General features: G+C 52.2%; 1 protein-coding gene across 1 annotated transcript in view; it reads right to left on the reverse strand.

Annotated features, from left to right (window-relative positions):
* Window positions 1-257: 257 nt before the first annotated feature.
* Gli2 (GLI family zinc finger 2) overlaps window positions 258-19039 on the reverse strand; it is a gene marked incomplete in the record, with an annotated part of 231756 nt that continues 212974 nt past the window's right edge. Inside the window, 7 exon segments of the mRNA XM_013521092.1 lie at window positions 258-4483; window positions 5449-5785; window positions 7212-7493; window positions 9434-9598; window positions 12157-12306; window positions 15198-15332; window positions 18238-18360. Coding sequence (XP_013376546.1) covers window positions 2049-4483; window positions 5449-5785; window positions 7212-7493; window positions 9434-9598; window positions 12157-12306; window positions 15198-15332; window positions 18238-18360 — 3627 coding nt within the window.

Below are 19039 nucleotides of genomic sequence, written 5' to 3' on the forward strand. Positions count from 1 at the left end.
AGAGGTGCAGACTGGCTCACTGGGAGAACAGCCAGATACTCATTGCAAAACATCCGGCCGGTCCAGCCCAGCCCCAAAGTGACAGGAAACTAATAGCCAGTAAATGCCTCAACATTAAACATTGCTTGGCTAAGGCAGGATAGTCAATTTTGACACTGTTATGAAAAATAGAGCCTAATTTCTGTTCAAATGCACCAAATTTACTGCCCAAATTCTCATTAACTACTGTCAAGGGAGAAGCAGACAGACAAGATAAATTATGAAAAAATTACTTTTTTAATGTACAAAAAGACTTATTTACAAGTTGAGCATGTCATCTCAATTCATAGCATGTAGAAAAAGCTAAAAATGTTTTGGAGATATAAATTTGGCTGGACAATTCACCTACAATATATTCAAGGATGGTATCTTCTGCACAGAATATATACAGGTTGGGAATAGTGAGCACAGTCTCAACTTAGGAGGGGACACACACCACCACAAGCTCGGTGATGTCCCAGGACTGTCATCTGGAGCTGGCCTTGTCTGTGGGCCTTAACAAGGCGCTCGATGTGCAGGGACACAGGGGACCCAGCTAATCAGGTTCTGGCCCTGCTTGTAGGAATTGCTAAGAAGTTCCTCACTGAAGCCAAGGGCACAGCAAGAACGAAGCTCTGAGTGATGCAGTTGGTTTGGCCAGGATGCTACAAATTCAGCAGAAAGTCTGGGATGTGTGTGTGTGCGTGCGTGTGTGGTGGTGCAGAAGATGCACTGATTCATCCTGCAGGATGTGCTAGAACGACGTCTTCTTGGAGCCAGTTCCAAATTCCACTTTGAGGTGAGGCTTGGTCACACTGAACAGGAAACTTCAGCAATGATCCCTCAGAGTCTGAAAATCAACCCCTTCACCCCCCCACCCCACCCCAAAGACCATGCATGTCATCATTCTCTGCCAAATAACTGGGGGAGGAGGACACGGAGGTTAAGGAATCCATAAGGTACTGGGACTGCATGTCGTGGCTTGGCATGGACCACTGGGCTGCTGGCAGCCAAGGGCCACTCAGCATAGCTTAGGGGAGCCTGGGTAGAGGCCACTGTCAAGCCCTTGGGTTTTCCATGGTAAAGTGGGCAGATAGTGCATTGGAGAAACAAGGCTGAGTAAACATGCGACTTCCTCTTCCTACTGGGAATGTTCCGGGGTGGCCTGAGGCTGGGCCCCGGCTGCATCCCCACCTCCTCAAGGCCTAGTCCATCTCTAACCCGCAGTAGCTCTGGCAGCCCCGAGGTATTTAGGAACAAGCGTTCTTTTCAGGAAGGGCTACATTCTCCATGCAGGAACACTGTAAACATGGGCAGCCTCTGGACTTGCCCCATATAGTACACTGGCAATATTTATATATTTTATTCATTCACACACACTTGGCCAATCTGTTGGTCCCGAACCCTGCTCCAGAGGGTAGAGATGCCAACTCTACCAAACCTGGAATTACAATGTGCTTCCGAAACGTCCTGGCAGACTGCGATTTTCTCCTCTTTGGCAAGGGACCTCAGTGACCTCAAGATTTAAGCTCAAAGAAAAATCCAAAGAAAGAGCCCCAAATTCCTTTTTCTGGCAGGTGGCAGAATGAGAAGCCCATCTTCTCGAAGCAGACTCTCCAAGTACCACTTTCGGATTCAAACCCAACCGTGGTTTCTTGCTGTCTCCACATATACTTGAAAGCTGCTGGCCAATGTAATCCCTCATTAGCCAAATGACAGAGCGAAGAAGCCAGAACAGAGTGGTCCCATAAACACCAAAGCCTGGCAAGCGCTGTGTAAATGTGCTTTTCACTCTTTCCGTGCCGATTAAGACTCTTTTTAGTGTTCCAAAATATAGTCCAAGAGACCAGAGAGGATGCCCATAAACCCTCTCTTAAAACATCTGTAGCCTGAACCAGCCACTGGCAAAAACTCTTCGGTCAACTTAATATTACTCTTTGAAAAAGATGAAATGGATGGGAGAGTAGAATTGCTGTACTCCAGGGAAGCAAGGACCCCTCTGGGCCCTCTCTGGGCCAGGGGTTGGGGCCTTAGGTCATCATGTTCAGGAACTTGCTCTCCTCGGCTAGGCTGGTGAGCATGGAGCTCATGTCCCCGACTGCCATGTTGCTGATGCCCGTGGGGATGGAGGGCAGGGTCAGGGAATTCCGAGGGGTGGTGAGGCGGGAGGAGCTCTGGGAGAGGTTGTGGAGGAGGCTGGGGCTCAGCACACCGGAGAACAGGCTCGAGTGGTCACCATCATCCATGATGGCATCAAAGTCGATCTGGGGGGCCTCCAGGAGCTGGGAGTCCACAGTGCTGGACACCTGGTTGACTCCTGGTGAGGGCAAGGGCTGGGGCTGGACACTGTCTGGGCAGGGCTGTGATTGTGGCGGCTGGGGTCTTGTAGCTGGGGAGCCTCCATGGCCTTCCAGGCCTCCATTCTGTTCGTACATGTGGATCTGGCCATAGTAGTAGACCATGCTGTGGTCTTGCGTCCCCCCTGCATCCTGCAGGGCCAGCTGAGGAGGCAGTGACCTGATGGTGCCCACTGCTCCCTTGGGCACGGCTTCTGCAGTCTCCTGGCTACCTGACATGGTGGCCATAGTCTGGCCAGTGGCCCTGGCATAGGCCAACTGCTGCTGCCCAGCACGTACCCCACGGTGGTGGCCAGCAGGGCTGGGCTCAAGGGGTGGTCGGGGTTGTATTAAGCCAAAGCTGGATGCCGCCGGCCCCATGGAGCCCTGCTGAGGCTCCATAAAGCCAGGCTGATTGGAAGGGAGGAGGCTAGGGGCCTGGCGGTAGGCTTCCTGACTCAGGGGGGCTGCCAAGTGATGGCTCTGCTGTGGGTAGCTCTGGGTTGCATGCGGTGGTGGCACCCCCAGCTCCCTATGGTGGCTGCCCATCAAGGTGGGGTCAGAGCCAATTTCCATCTGCTGAGGGAGCCCCAGGGGGCCTGGTTTGGCTGCAATATTGCTGCAGGAGGTGGGGAACTGGTTCAGGTTCCCACTGACACTGCTGGGGCTCAGTTGCGGGTGGGCTGGGCCATAGGTGGTGTGGGGGTTCCCAGCGGTGGTCATGCTGACACACTGGCCTCCTGTGGCTGGGTGTCGAAGCTGCTGCATGTAGTTGCCTCTGGTTGCAGAGGGGGCTCCACTGCGGGTCTGTGTGCTATCCAGGACCCCTGGGCTCGGCTGCAGGCCCTGCGTACTATAGCCAGGATACTGACCAAAGGCTGACTTCTGCTGCACCATGGCCAAGTTGCCCTGGGGGAAGGGCGGTGGTTTCACTTGGCTAGGCAGGGTGTCCACAGTGCCAGAGCTCACCTCATTCCACTGCACCGGCATGTTATTTTTGTTCAGGCCGGAGGGGGCCCCATACCCCAGCTGGCAGCCTCCCATCCCAGGGGTGGAGGGGCCCACATTGGAGTCTGCAACTGCTACCCTTCGATGGCCGTGCAGCCCGGGGCTGGGCAGTTTGGGGTTCTCAGGGAAGCCAGTGCTTTCCGGGGGATACAGCTGCCTTGTGCTGTCATCCAACGTACCACCCGTGTGCGCTTTGATGTACTGCACCACATCGTCCGGCAGTACCAGGTCGTCTTCCGGCAGCCCCAGGTCAGGCTCGGGCCCTGTACCATCCACTCCTGCAGCCATGGCCTCCATCACCACATTCTCGCTGATGCTGGGTGGCCGGGGAGAGTAGGCGCTGCGGGCCAGGGGGCCCTCGGTGCTGGGGTGGCTCTGCAGGCGGAGGCCACGCCTTTCTGCGCAGGGAAGCAGCAGGCCAGGGTTCATGTTGTGTGCACTGTGGAAGCGCTGCACACGTGGCAAGGTCAGGGCGTCGGGCCGCCGCACTGGGTCACTGGCCCGCCGCGCTCCGCCGCCCGGTGCCTCATGGGGGAAGGCAGGCGCGACCCCCAGGGGGCCATGGCCGTGGCCATAGACAGGCCCATCACTGCCACGCCGTGGCCCCAGTGGGTGTGGGCAGGTGCCGGGAAGCGCACGCTCGGGCGCGTCCAGCAATGCCAACCTGGTCCGCAGGCTCACACGCTCCAGACCAGGCAGTGGTGTGGGTGGCGGGCCGCCCGTGGCTGCGGCGTACTTGGCTCGTAGGCTGTATTGCTGCGCTGGCGTGAGGTTGAGCAGTCCGGAGCCACCACCGCTACACTGGCTGGCCTCGCTGGAGCGCCGCGATGCGTCAGTGGAGATGGGGTCGTAGGAGTCCGCGGAGCTGGCATTGTGCGGGCGGCCAGGGCCCAGAGGCGAGGCCTCGCTGGAGCGGCGACTGGAGAAGTAGGGGGAGATGCCGGAGGAGCGGCGGCTCACCGTGTAGGCCGAGCTGACCGTGCTGGTGGAGCTGTCGCGGCGCTCCTGCAGTTGGCTCAGCATGGTCACCTCGCCAGCAGACAGCTCAGACAGCCTGGGGTTGGGCAGCATCCCTGCAGGCCCGCCGCCCCCAGGGCCACTGAAGTTTTCCAGGATGGAGCCTGCAGGAAAGCAGAAGGGTCAGCTGTGGCGACATGGGGCCGTGCTCTGCCCGCTCTCACCATGCTGTACCCCACCCTGAGGTCCCCAGCCCTGGCAGGAAAGAAAGGCTGCAGGAGCCGAAAGAGGAGAAGGGAGCCTAGGCTGATCTCAGAGGGAGAAGTGGGGGCCCCTTACACTCCTGCAGACCTGTGGCCACCTGGAGAGGTTGATCCTGGCCAAGACAGCTGTCTGCAACCCAGCGATCCCCTAGGGGGCTGAGTTCAAGGCCATCTGTCCATAGGCAGGGTCATACATTTTCCTTTCAGGGGAGAAGCAGGTGGTGCGTCAGTGTCTAGCGCAAGGGGCTGTCAGTCCCGAGAGGGCAGCCTGGGTGCTGAGTGCTCATAGTTAGCGCAGTTCTAGGCACACAAGTAATGCTCACTGAAGATGCCATCCATCCAGGGTCTCCTCCTCCAGGAAGTCCTCCCTGCTCAGCTGGACGAGCTTCCTCTTTGCTCTGCACAGCTCTACGCTTCGCTCTGTCATTAGTGCTACCTGGCTTGTTCTGCCTTGGAGTGGGAATCTGGGGTTATGGCTTCTGACCATGGACTCAATTGGGATTGGCACTCAACTGCTGCCGTCCCTCCTAGGCTTTGGCTATGAGGACCACAATAGGTGCTTAATAAATGAATGAATGACCAGACAAGGGAGAGGACAACGTAGATGGGGTCTGCCTGATGTTAGTGGGTAACGAGATGTAGCATGGTGCAGGTGAAAGACCACAGGCGCTGGAGTCACATAGGTTTACCCTTGTCTTACCCCAGCCCTTGACTTGGGTGGAGCACTTTTACCTCTCTGATGCTGTTTCCTTACCATGTGCAATGGGCTATTAAGAGCCATTCTGTCGTGGGTAGCCAGGGAGTGGCCTAGCTGGTGCAGCCCCAGTTTTCTCATGCCCCGCTTCAGGCACCTGGCCTCTACTCACCACTTGCCGGGAGGGGAGGCAGCTTGGTGTTCCGGGTGTGTGGGGCCGGGCCAGCCCAGGAGCAGGAATCCTTGAGGGACTTAAGCTTCTCTCTCTTGAGCTGCTCAAACCGGTGCATGGAGCTCACGTGTTTGCGCAACTGCAGGCCACCAGTGGAGGGGGTAGCGAGGGCTGGGGCGTCGGCCCCTGGCGTTGTGTCATCCAGTGCCGTCAGGTCTCCCAGGCTCCCGGGCCCCGCCCCCGGCATCTCCACGCCGCTGTCATTGTTGGGGGCACTGCCCAGGGGAGAGGGCTCACTGCTGCAGGATGACTGGGCCCCGGGGCTGGACTGACACAGCTGTAGGAACAGGGTGGAAGGTACCGGCTCAGGGGTGTGAGGATGCACCTGGGCCTGTGCCCACCCGGCATCCACACTACGCTCTTGAACCCTCAGTTAGGGGCCTGGGGGAGGAAAGAAGCTACTCCTTAGAGGGGCTTGCAAACCATCACTTGTCTCTGCATACAGGGTCAAGTCTCTTTTCTGCTCTCAGCCTTGGCTTTCCTGACTATGACAGATCTGAACCACTTCTCATACACCTGGTGTGCAGAAGGCACCCAGTACAGTGTGACAGAAGGCAGTGAAGCCTTCCTAGCCTCTGTGAGGAGCGCATGATGAAGTGAGGAACAAAGAAAGCCAATGACTTGGTGCCTTCGACCAGGTGAGAAGCTCTCAACAGGTCAGACTCAGGTGCTTCGGGTGACAAGGAACGGGGAGCTGTGGGATACGGCCCTCGCTTGAATGGCCATCTCAAAGCGGCCCTCCTGCTAGGGTGGGGTGGAGTGCAGCATGGTGCACATGTATTGTCTAGAAGGCCACCAGACTCAGGCTACAGCACTGTGACCAGGGCAGCTGGGTGCAGACAAGGCTCACCCTGAATGCAGCACCTTGGAGCTTATTTCTGGACCACCTGCCACCAAATCTAAGCCCTTTAAGAAGCTGCAATGCTCCTAACCCCCTAGGGCACAAGCTCCAGGTGAGCAGGAACCTTTGAGGCCTTGTCTGTAGTACCTTGTCTGTAGTACCTCTTCAGGACCCTCTGTAGGTCAGCCAACTCCACCGCTGCAGCTTGGGTTCACACTGCTCCTCCCTGCTGGCCTTCCTGCAGCTCAGTCTCACAGCTCCCCACACCTGCCAGCCCCTCCTGCCAGCCTTTGCTATCTCTGAAGCCTTTGCTCAGCCTGCTGTCTGCCTCTCCAAACCCATGTCCTCAGCCCAGGAGCCCTGGACTGACAGGTCGCTCTCACCCGGGCAGGGACCTGGACATCCCAGCCCACCCTCGCTCAGCGCAGCCCGCCCCCATCCCTCACCTGGTTCCTCTGCTCACCTCAGTACCGTCTATCCTTAGGGGAGGTACAGTTGGGAAGAAAGATGTGGAGACAAAGAACAGGTGGTTAGAACAAAGGAGCAGAGGCCAGAGGGGAGGGCACAGAACAGGACAGAGGCTTGCAGCCTGGCAGCAGTACTCAGGTGCTGCTTCAAGAGGTAGACACCAGGGCCACCCCCACCCCACGCAGACCAACACAGGGCCAGGCTGCCACAGCTGGCCAGCAGGAGCTGGGTCAGAGGAGGAGCCTCAGTGACAGACGCCATGTGAGGCCCAAAGAGGTGAAGGGAAAAAGGCTGAGTTGGAGATGGCAGGGATGCCAACTTGCTGTAGAAGGGGGTCCTAGCATAGAGACCACTGCTGGAGCCAGGGGTAGCTGGGCTGCCCATCTCTGCTTACCCCGGAGCCCTCTGTCTTGATGGCTCTGATGTGCAGGCAGTCCTCCACTGCCTGGCTGGTGCTGCTGGCCTCGGCACTGTCCTCAGATCCCCGGCCGCCAGGCTCGATGCTGGCCTCATTGTCCCCATTCTCCTTGAGCAGTGGGGCGCGAAGGTGCACATCATTGCGCTGCTTCTTGGTGACATGTGCATCTGGGCCATGGACTGTTTTCACGTGCTTCCGGAGTGAGCTGGGGTCTGTGTACCGCTTGGTACAGCCTGGGATCTTGCAGATGTAGGGTTTCTGGGAACAGAACCATGCCTGTGTTATGGATGGGGCAAGACGGCAGACTCCGTGTGTGCACTCCCTCTCCTGAAGCCATCTTGTGTCCCTTGGCAGACCTGGCTGGCACAGGTGGCAGGATGTATTTGTAACCAGAGCCCTGGGGATAGAGCCAAGCCCTGGCCTGGTCCTGTGTGCCACCTTCACATGCAGGTTAAGTGCTTGGTCAGGGGAGCACTTGCTACCAGGAGCTAGAAAAACACCAAGAGGGACACACATGCCTCCCGGGAAAACTACGCTCTGGGATTGCTAGGATCAGCAGAAGAGTATGCGCTGATCACACTTCATGAGACTGCATCAGCAGCCCCGACTTCTCTGATGGGGAAAGACAGGCTTGAGGGCAAGGAAACGTCCTCAAAGCCACCAGGTAAGAGGATGAAAACCCAGGTCTGCAGAACCTGAGTCCTGGACTCATTTACCACCTGTCACTTTCACATCCGCACACCCACTCACATAAGCCACATATACCAAACCGCACATACCCACATATATATACTACAAACACATGTGTACACGTGTACACACACATTAATCCACCCATACCCACATATATACATGGATATACTTACAAACACACATATGCATTAAACACACATGTACCACTCGTACATCCACACACGCACATATATATACTAATACACATATACCACCCCTCCACACATGTACACATACACACATACTTACACACACACCACCCTCATATCTACACACATGCATACATCACCCCTGTACACCAATGCACACACACATACATACACTTATATACACATCTACCACCCCCAAATCCATACATAGACACTAATATACATACACCACCCCTCCACACCTGTATGCATATATATACACATATATATGTATATATATACACACTTAGACACAAATATACATATATCACCCCCACTTCTACACAGATGCATATACTAATATGTATGCACGTATCACCTCTCCATACCTGTATGCACACATACACACACACACACACCACACATTATGCACATCTACAGACACACACATTCATTGCCAAGGCAGCTGTTATCTGTAGGGACTCCAAGGATTCAAAAGCCTTTGAGAATTGCTCTAATTCCCTACAAACATTGGAGCCAGGTCCCTCTGGAGCCTATACTGTGTCTAAGCTGTTCGAAAGGCTCTCTCTGGAGTTTGCCTGAGCCACAGTGATTGTGTAGCTGGGCTGAGAGAATGCAGCAGACACCACAGGCTCCTGCCAGTTTCCTTTGCTGGGCTCTCAGCCTTGCCAGGGGCTGTGGCTATCTGAGGAGACACTGTCACTACTGCCCTACCCACACGATGAGGCAGCTGCTCAAGCCCACCAGCTTGTGGGTGAGGCCTGTGTTGGGATGTTTCCACAGCCGCGAAGGACACAGTGCTCCTCAGTCTAAGCCTGTAGCTCCACCCTCACACTTTGTGGCACTGGGAACAGTCACTATTTCTCTGGGCATTTGTTTCCTCTGAAGGATAGGGTGGCAGAACCTGCCCAACGGCCTGAGGAGTGAGGAGCACACGCATGTATAGAGACACATCATGCTCTGGGAGATCTAAGAGGCTACTCTTTGCCTGACCTTGGAACTCTTGGTACTGTTTATGTTTATTACAGAGGAATCTATGCTTTATACTTATTGCAAAGGAAACTATGTTATGTTTATTACAGGGGGAAACTGAGGCACAGAGAGGGTAAGTGTGCCATGGCATCTTATGGGGCATCTTTCCTGTCAAAGAGGATGTAGCACAGAGTGCTGCTCTGTGTTGCAGAATGTGCACAGGTGAGTGGTAGTGGTGGGGCGTCCAGTTACCTGTCTTCCTCCTGGCCTACAGGTGTCTACAAGCCATGCTCAGTAACCCTCGCATGCATGCACTGGCCCAGTGCAAACATGCTATAGTGGTACCTCGTTCGAGTGGGTGCGATTCTGGTGCTTAGCGCGGTCAGAGGCATTGGAGAAGGCCTTGTTGCAGCCCTCGTGCTCGCATACGTATGGCTTCTCTCCGGTATGGGAACGCAGGTGCGTCTTCAGGTTCTCCAGACGGGAATAGGCCTTTGAGCAGCCCTCGAACTAAAAGAAGGTAGATGGATAGGTGGAGGCACCCAGGATCCAGTGCAGGGGAGTTGAGCCCGGGCACCAGCCCACCACCTCCTTTCCCTTGCCCTCCCTTCAGGGCTCCACCCCACTGGTGCACCAAGAAGCATGAAGTTACTGCTAACAATTGCTTTCTTTTATGGTTTGTGTCTGGATGTCCCCCTAAAGCCTCATACAGTCATAGGTGGGGCTTTTTCAGAGGTGGCTGAATCTAGAGTATGTGATGCTGCAATTAAGGGCATGTGATTACTAAATAGTCTACTGATTGGTTTGGCATAGTTCTGGCTGGGATTAAGGGTGTGAATGCTACACCTACCCTAGGGCAGGTAGCCTGCGTATAATATACAGGACAGAAAGAGTCTTGTCTCCCTCTTGTTGCTTTTGCTGTCTTCCAAAGCCATGAATAGTTGCCCCTCTGCAATGTGCCATCCTGCCTTGGAGCCAGCTGATTATGGACTGAATTCTCTACAAACTGTTAGCTGAATAAACTTTTCCTCTTTAACTTTGAGTGTCAAGTATTTTTTCTCAGCAACAAGAAAAGAGTAACTAAGATATTTTCCTTTCTAGGAAACTTGGAAAGGGCTGAGAAGCACACAGACAAACTCACAATGCATCAAAGACCACAATGGAAGAGCTATACTTATGTGCATATAGTCATATTTATATAAAGTTACATATTTATAAGCTATAAGATGCTTAGAAGAAAGCAAAGTGGTAAATCTTTGTGACCTTGGATTAGAAGAGGTTTCATAGCTGCAACAATAAAAGCACAAGCAAATAAAACATTGGACTTCACCAAATTTAAAGTTTTATGTTTCAAAGGAAATTATCAAGAAAATGAAGACAACCCACAAAATGGGAGAAATGTTTGCTAAAAGATTCTTACAATTTAACAAAAAAATAAGGTAGGTAAAAAAATGGGCAAAATATTTTGAGTAGACAGTTCTCTAGACAGGATGAACAAAAGCCCTGTAAGCCTTGCAATATCATTAGCTACTAGGGGAATCTAATCAAAGCCACAGTGAGACACCACTTCAGACTCACTAGGATGGTTACAATAAGAAAGACAGGTGATACCAAGTGCTCATAGGATGTGGAGAAACCAGAACACTCATACACTGATGATGAGAATGTACAGTGATTCAGCTTTTCTGGAAAACAGTCTGACAAGCCTTCAATTACTGTATAAATGGGCAATGCCATTCCTACGTGTATCTACCTGAGAACATAGGAGAATATATGTCCATAAAAACATGCACACCAAGTTCACCAAGGTCCCGGTTATTTGTAACAGCCATGCAGAGCACCCACTGATGAATGGGTAAGGAAACGACACCTCAACATCCTGTAGAATGTTACACAGCAAAAAAGACAATCTTCTATTTTGTGCTGCAACATGGGTGAACCTCAAAAAATGTTAAGTAAGAGAAGCCAGACACAAATGTTACACATTGCAGATTCCATTTTTATGAAATGTTCAGAACAGGCCAATCCTGGACAGAATGCAGATATTAGTTTTCCAGGGCTGGAAGGAGAGGATGGGGAAGGGCTGCTAATGTATGCGGAGTTTTGCAGATATTAGTTTTCCAGGGCTGGAAGGAGAGGATGGGGAAGGGCTGCTAATGTATGCGGAGTTTCCGCTAAAGGTTATGACAATGTTTTGGATGTAGATAGTGCCACAGCTGCATAACTGTCAATATACCAAGACCACCCAGTTATACATTTTTTTTTAAAAGAGTAAATTTTATGGTGTGAGTTTTATCTTAATATCATCAACTTGTCAACAAAGATAGCATGCTTTACTGAATCTTGGATCCTACTGATTTCAAGACAGTTTGATTTCAGAGATATTACAATGAGAACAGAACACACTTCCCAGAACCTGTGAAATAAAGTTAGCAAGAGGAGCTCTCAGGGGTTTCAGCTACAGCCATATCAGCGGACTGGGGCCACCTCCACTTTTGGAGAAGGAGCAATTTCTGTGTGCTCTGAACAAAAAGCCTTACTGCTTAGAGTCACAAGTCCTGTTGCTTCCATCAGAGACAATGTACAAAAGGTCTTACGTTTCTGTTCCCTATTCTACTTTTCCTAAATAAAAACAGAAGCAAGGTGATTTCTAACTCATGCTGCTCCAGCTATGGATTAGCAAGGACACTTTTCTCCCTGCAGGTGCTATAGGGCCTGGTCCCTCTGCCCAGTGACCGCCAGTTAAGCGAACTGCATATGGGGGTATACCATGCTTTGGGGTTCACAATCACATGCTGGCAAGACCAGCACACCCTTAGTCATTACCAGGCAGCTCACACCTAAAGAGTGAATTCATTGAGGTCTGAGATAATAGCAGATAAGAGGCCTTCAGGGCCCAAAGCAGGCGGCAAGCCAGGGCAGGAAGAGACAGGATGACCTGTCAGTAAGACCTGTCCTGTGCCGCTGCTGTGGTCCCTTCACCCTGACCTGCACGCTGTCAGTGATAGCCAGATATGACTCCCACGGCCTGGTGACACACACTGCGGACACAGGGCAGAGACACTCACCGTGCACTTGTGTGGCTTCTCGCCTGTGTGCCGCCGCATGTGAACCACCAGCATGTACTGCGCTTTGAAGGGCTTCTGCTCGCGCGTGCAGGCCTGCCAGCGGCACACAAACTCCTTCTTCTCCCCATGGATGTGCTCGTTGTTGATGTGCTGCCAAGGGACAAGCCCGCGAGGGTGAGTCTAGGTGCTCCCCTGGCCCTCTCCCTGCAGCGTGCAGACAGCCCAGAGAACACTGCCTGCCATCACCTGGCCCCAAGGCCCCACCACCATGTGCAGACCACTGACCCAAGCTTTCCATCTCGCTTTCAGGCTAGGTGTATAAGGTATATGAAGAAGATAAGTTGCTTTTGTGTTTAGACTTAGGTCCCATCTCCAAGATACCTCATTGTATGTATCTGAAAATCCCAAATCCCTAAGATCTGGAACACCTGTGGTCCCAAGATTTTAGATAATGTATAGCCAACCTGTATTAAAATTAACTTCACCTGTTTCTTTTTATACTTTTTAAAATGTACTCCTAGGAAATGTAAAACTGCACATGCGGCTGCCACTTGTGCCTTATAGTCTCTCCTCCCAGATGATACCGCCGTGGACCTTCGCAAACTGCAAAGCTGCCTGGAAACGGGAGGTCAGGCACCGGTAGCACCTGGCCCCAGAAGACAAAAGCCACTCAGCCCTCATGCCCTGTGCAGCAGCTCCGCTGTCACACATACCAATGCCACTGCTGGAGTGAACAAACGTGCACAGTGCTTTGAACTTCCAGACAGATCTCAGATTAGCCTCACACTCTATTTTTAAAGCCTTTCAAGTGATAAAAATGCTCCCTGACAATGCCTTTCATTTTCCCTTATTGGTTTACTCAGCAACAAATTGTTAATAATCAGCGGGGCTTCTGCTCTCCTGTGTGCCTGCATCGTCCATCTTCCAGGGAGCTAGGGAGGCAGAGCCGGGCTCCCCAGCTGACTAGCCTGTTGCTTCTGGGCCAGCTGGAGAAAGACAGCTACAGCCACAGGGACAGTCCTGGGCAGAGGGAGAGGCCTATGTCCCCGTCCTCGTTTAGAACCCCTCTGCCCTGGCTGAAGAATTCCCTCCCCGCATTCTGCAGCCAGCATCTGTAGCACAGAACACGTATTTTACATCCTCACCTCTGCACTTTTGCTTAAGTCCAGTCCCAGGTGGAAATATAGTACTACCCTTTCCTTTTACTCTGATCTGATCTGTCCTGAGACCCATTGCTCCTATCGCCCCTTCTCTATCGTTTATCCCAAAGAGGTGGTACAGGTTGAAATTATCTTGGAGTGCCAGGAAGAATTAGAGTGCTCCCTGGCTCACAGGTTCTCTTCAGCTGCAATGAGTTTGCTGGGAAATTCTGGTGTTTTGGGTGAGAACTTAGAGAGGAGGAACCTAAACACAAAAGAAACCTGAAGTGTTGGAAAGGAAGTCGCTGGAGCAGAGAAAGTGGAGGGAAGTGGTGGGCCCTAAGTGCCACACTCAGAGAGTCTGGGAGAAATAAACTCTTTTGGGATGGCTTCTGAGTATAAGCAGGAGGGTGTGGCTGTGTGCATGAATGTGTGTACATGTATATTGGGAGCAGTTTGTTCTTAAATGAATTTAAGTTCTTTCTGGATAGAAAAGAGATTTACCCAGGGCTGGGGTGGGCAAGAAGGAGGGTGCTACAGAGTATAAAACACCTGCTATGTGCTTAATCTTTCCCTGCTCAGGACCATTCAGCCAGCTGTGGGGCAGCTAGGGCTGAAGCCAGGTGGGTCACACGAGCCCCTCCTCCCCCTGCACACACTCCCTGGTCCCTTTGCCTGCCACCATCATGAATGTGGCTGGATAACCTTGAGGCCATTCCTGAAGAGGCCATTCACCAAGAGGCCATTCCTGAAAGGCACAAGCTCCTGCAGCTTCCTCTCCTGGCCTGGATCACAAGAACCCAGCAGTTTTAAGCAGCTCCCTCCCTGATATGGATATAGAAACCCATCTGCACTCATATTCAGTGTGTGTATGTGAATGGTCTCCAAAGGGAACTATCACCTTCCTCCATGGGAAAAACACCTTACTGGTTTCAGAATGAGGTTTGTAGTCTTATAGAGGCCAGCTGGTTTAACAAACCTTACTTCCCTCTATGTATGGGCAGCTAAGAAGCTTAGGGGAAAGATGTGCATGTGCACTGTAGCTGAGAGTGGCTGGTCTTTAATACTAACTCTCCTCCTGGCTTCACTTCATTGTGCCCTTTTCCCTGATTTTCTCATTTACTTATTTTCCCTTGTACTATATATATATATATATTTGGAAATCTCATAGAAACAGGGAACACATACAAAGTATAATTGAAAAGTACAGCAAAAGTCTAGATTAAGAAATTATTACAGTAGACATATTGCCATTAATCCCCCTCAAAATATTCTACCTCAGTTTGAACACACTTTTCCCATTGTTCTTGATACTTTCTGAAGCAGTTCTGGAAGTCCTCTTTCTTGAATGTCTTTATAGTTGCATTGCATGACTGCCTCAATATCCTGAATTAATTCAGATGTTTACCTTTCATGGTCATTTTGGCTTTGGTGAAGAGCCAGAAACTGCACAGTGCCAGCTCTGGCAAATAAGGTGGATGAAGACACACTGTAATGTTTTTACGAGGCTGCCTTTCCATTGGATGGCCCTTGGCATCAGCATTCATCGTAGTTTTGATCATAACTTGTAAAGACACTAATGAAAGAGGACTTACAAAACAGCTTCATAAAATGGACAAAACGAGGGAATAAGTTTGTTCAAAGTGAAACAGAGTATTTCGAGGGGAATTAATCGCAATGTGTCTTTTACTATGATAATTTTTAAAAAACATTTTAATTCCCATTGTGGTTTTTGATCAGTCCTTGTAAGTGATCATGCCTTCTGCTTGCAGAGGACATGGACCCCGCTTCTCCTGGGGGCAGCTCTTCCAGCCCCTTCTTTCTGGCAGAGGCCTAAAAGGCTCATGGCCCTGTGTGGCCAGGGTTCTGCCCCCCAGGCAGAAATCTGGGATGGGGGCTTACGTGCACCAGCTGCTCTTGGGTGTCATACTCCTTGGTGCAGTCTTCCCAGTGGCAGTTTGTCTCATAGATGACCACCTCGGCCTCCTGCTTACAGTCATCCCTGTCCAGGTCTTCCTTGAGGTCAGCCAGCTGCTCCTGGGAGAGAAAACCATAGTCATAAGCAACATGTCTGAGACCTGGCCCCTGATGACAAGTCACTGTGAGCCCCAAGCAGTCTGTGCCAGGACTCTAGGCTGGCCCACATGTGGCTGCCCATGCATGCACAGGCACACATGCAGAATATACATGTACACATGTGCACACATAATCATCAACCTTTCCAGCCCCTGTCCTCAGCTCACCTCCATCCACAACTCTTCCTGCCAGGCAGCTGACCCACCCTCACACTCTCATGCTAGTTTGTAAGGGAGCTGTCATATCCCAGTTTCCTCACACATGAGGACAGGAGGAAAAAGGGCAGCAACTTGCTGGCTTGATTTGGGTTTCATTGTGGGGGAAAAGGGTGGGCCCTAAAGGCACTGGCAGTGGGAATATGTGTGTTTTTAAGATCCACTCCTTGCCAGGGGGCAAGATAAAACATGTTCTGAATGGTTCCTTTCAGACTGGCCACACCTCCTTGAAGCCTCAGGAAGCAGCCAGCTTCACATGCATGACAGTGCTGAGATCTGCACAAAGCTCTGCAGAGAGAATGTGCTCTAGCACATCCTTCTAGAACTAGTTACCCTGCAATAGTTCTCAAACATGGGCATCTGACTTCCTGTATTACAGCTGGGGAAACTGAGGCTGGGGAAGAGGTCGACTCACCCTTTCCAGAACAGACAGCAGATCTGTGGCAGCCTAGATCTGGACTTGAATCTCCTGACCACAGTGAGGGCCACATGGCCATTTCAAGGAGATGAAGGGAAAGCCCCAGATCTCAGGGCTGTCCCATCCTAGCCAGTGCTGACCTGGAGCTGGCCAGGGGCAGCCTCTGAGCATAGGACCTGGGAAAGGCCAGAGGTAGGGACAGGCATAGACCCTAAAGAAAAGGCCAAGAGGGGCTCACAAAAGTCCTCAGGGACTCCCCAGCAGTTTTCTTGTCTGCCAGGCAGGCTCAAAGCAGAGCCAGGCAGAGGCAAATCTCTAAAGATGTGGTCTACAACTCAAACCATTTTAAAAAACAACAGGGAAACATGACGTCTTTTCAAATAGCCTCTGGGGAAGACAAGTACTGTGCAGGTTTGCAGGGGTACCTCTCCCTGCCACATCTTGGGTCTGGGGACTAAGCCACACTGAGTCTCTTCTAGGAGAGGCAGAAACTAGCGTCATGACACTCTACTGGGGCCCACAGACTCATATCCCTGACTGATTTTCCACCAGGGCACAAAGGGCTCTTTCAAGAGGCTTCTGGTTCATTCTCTAGGTGTTGCATTTCAATTAATGTGCCTTCTCTGAGAAGGAAAATGAAGATGTGTTGTACAGTGATGCACTGCCTAGGCTGAACTGGGACTGGGACATGAGGGGACATCTGGCTCCTGGAGCTTCAGCAGCAGAACTATCAGGTGGTACTGCTGAAGTGCGACCGTGAGACAAGGGGATGAGAGGATCTCCTAACGCCTGCTCTGCACTTGAAGAAAAATGGGAAGTAGATTTATGATTTCCATGTGCTGCAGGCTCTGCTAACTTCAGACAGGAGCTGCAGAAGCTGATGGATTGATGTGCAGGCAGACAGGAGCTCTGCAGGGGGCAGGAGCCCCTGGCTGAGCAGGGCATCATCCTGGCTTGCAAATGTGAGAGCTTCAACAGAAAGGCACTATGAAAGCTAGCCCGTGCACTTGGTGGTGAAACGGTATGTGGCATGACAGGAGGACCACCTCCTCACGATGAAAGGCTTTTTGTGCTGGGCAGGAAGGAGGTCTCTGTGCCCCACCTGGGCTGCAGGGCGGTCACAGGGTCCCACTGGTGGGTGAGGTATGGGCCTCCCAGTGTTCAGCGTCTGCCTTCTGCTCTGTCCTCGCCATTGCAGTTTGTTTATCTTCCCCGGATATGTGCTGTCCTCATCAATTCCAACAACCCCCAATGATGGCCAGCCTCGTGGCAACCATGCATCATGCCGAGACTGGGTTTGGTGTCAGCAAGGGGAGAAGAATTTGTCACCAACCCCTCTGTTTGCCTGACAACAGCAGGACCTAATATTTCATGAAAATTAAGTGCCCAGAGCATGCCCGGTGGTTTACAGTCTTGATAAAGGATGGTCTGGCAGATGTGAGGAGGCGGGGACAGGGACCCTGAGCATCCTTGGTGGTCATGCTGGGAACTCTGTAGTAGCAAATGAGACTGGGTCACCATGTGATGGCTGAGAGGAGGGTCAGGAGACTCACCTAAAAGGACTCGGGGCACACTGTACCCTTCACCCCACAGGCCCTTGATCTAAGAGCAGGGCCTGCCTGCCTGCTGGCTAGGAGCATTAGAAGTGGCAGGGTTTCCAAAGGGACCTACACAAGGCCTCTGGGGCCATGGGGTGCTCTGTTCCTCCATCTCCCTACCAAGAGTCATCCTCTTCTCTAGCTCCAAAGTGACCCAGAAGCTAGGCTGAGTATGAGGGTGGGTACAAGGACGACCAGTAACAGTGAAGGTGGTAGGGGGGTGAAATTCTAGGAAAGAAGGCAGTGTTGAGGGGCCTAAGCCACTCAGCTCACTCTGCTGAGGTCTGTGTTGCTCATGGCTGAGGTATGAGGGAGATTTGGCTGCAGCCCAAGACAAGGCAGGATAGGTGGAAGTTCATTCATTCATTCATTTGTGGATTCATTCAAGACAGGTTTGATGAACATGTAGTATGTACAGGGTGCTGGAGACCCAGCAATAAGATGTGTGAACCCACATCACCCTCTCAGATCCATCCGTCCATCCATCCATCCATCCATCCATACATACATACATACATACATCCACTCACCCACCCACCCATCCATTTTCACCACCAGGCAAAATGCTCAGAGGTAGCAAACTGGGAGCCTGGCCTGAACACGGCCCAAGGATAGTAGGGCAACCAGCAGCTTACCTGCGTCAGTCCCAGTGGGGAGGCTGGCCGTAGACCCTCGGCCTCGGTCTTGACCTTGCTGCGTTTGTGAATGGTGATGGGATTCACAGTGCTGCTCACAGCTGATTCACTGCTCTGCTTGTTCTAGGGGAGGGTGCAGAGGAGAGCTTGTCACATAGGTGCAGGGCAGGGACATCCCATAGTCAGTGTGGGGTCTACCTCTAGAACCTCAGCCCACTGACTGTCTGGGCAAACCCTGTGGTAATGTCTCAGAAACAGTCCCCTAGCCCTGTTTTCCAGCCAGGAGCACCCCCAGGGGAGCCCAGATCACCGCCGTGAATACCTCACTCTATGCAGCTGTCACCTCCACTTCCCCAAGGGTTAGAAGGAAATGGAAAAGAGACACTCTCTTTGGAAAATGCTGGGTCTCCTTGCTCCTGTCCTTAGGAGGCTCCAGGGTGGGTGGCTAGCTCCGTAGCAGGGTTTTCAAGAAAGGCCTGGTTTCTTGGGGGAAGGGCCAGGGGCTGCAGTTTCAGGTGACACCTCAAAAGCTGGCAGTGACTGGGGTAGGTGCTAGGAACCACTTGGAGCTCTAGGATGCAGGATTTTCTGCAGGTGTCTTGTTTTCCTCCTTGGGATATGGCCACATCCAGGTTTGTCAATTGCCCAGGGGTGGCCTGGGGTAGGTGCTTTCCCCCTTATGATCATCATGACTGCTCCCCCAGGATCTGGGGTTCAGCAGCGCTGTGTACACACAGGAGCTGGTTTATAAGCACAAGGACCCAGCCTAGTGGCAGGGTTGCCCTTCGCAGGTCAGTTAGCT

This window comes from Chinchilla lanigera, unplaced genomic scaffold (assembly GCF_000276665.1).
Source record: "Chinchilla lanigera isolate Chin_1 unplaced genomic scaffold, ChiLan1.0 scaffold00058, whole genome shotgun sequence".
NCBI classification, from domain to species: domain Eukaryota; kingdom Metazoa; phylum Chordata; class Mammalia; order Rodentia; family Chinchillidae; genus Chinchilla; species Chinchilla lanigera.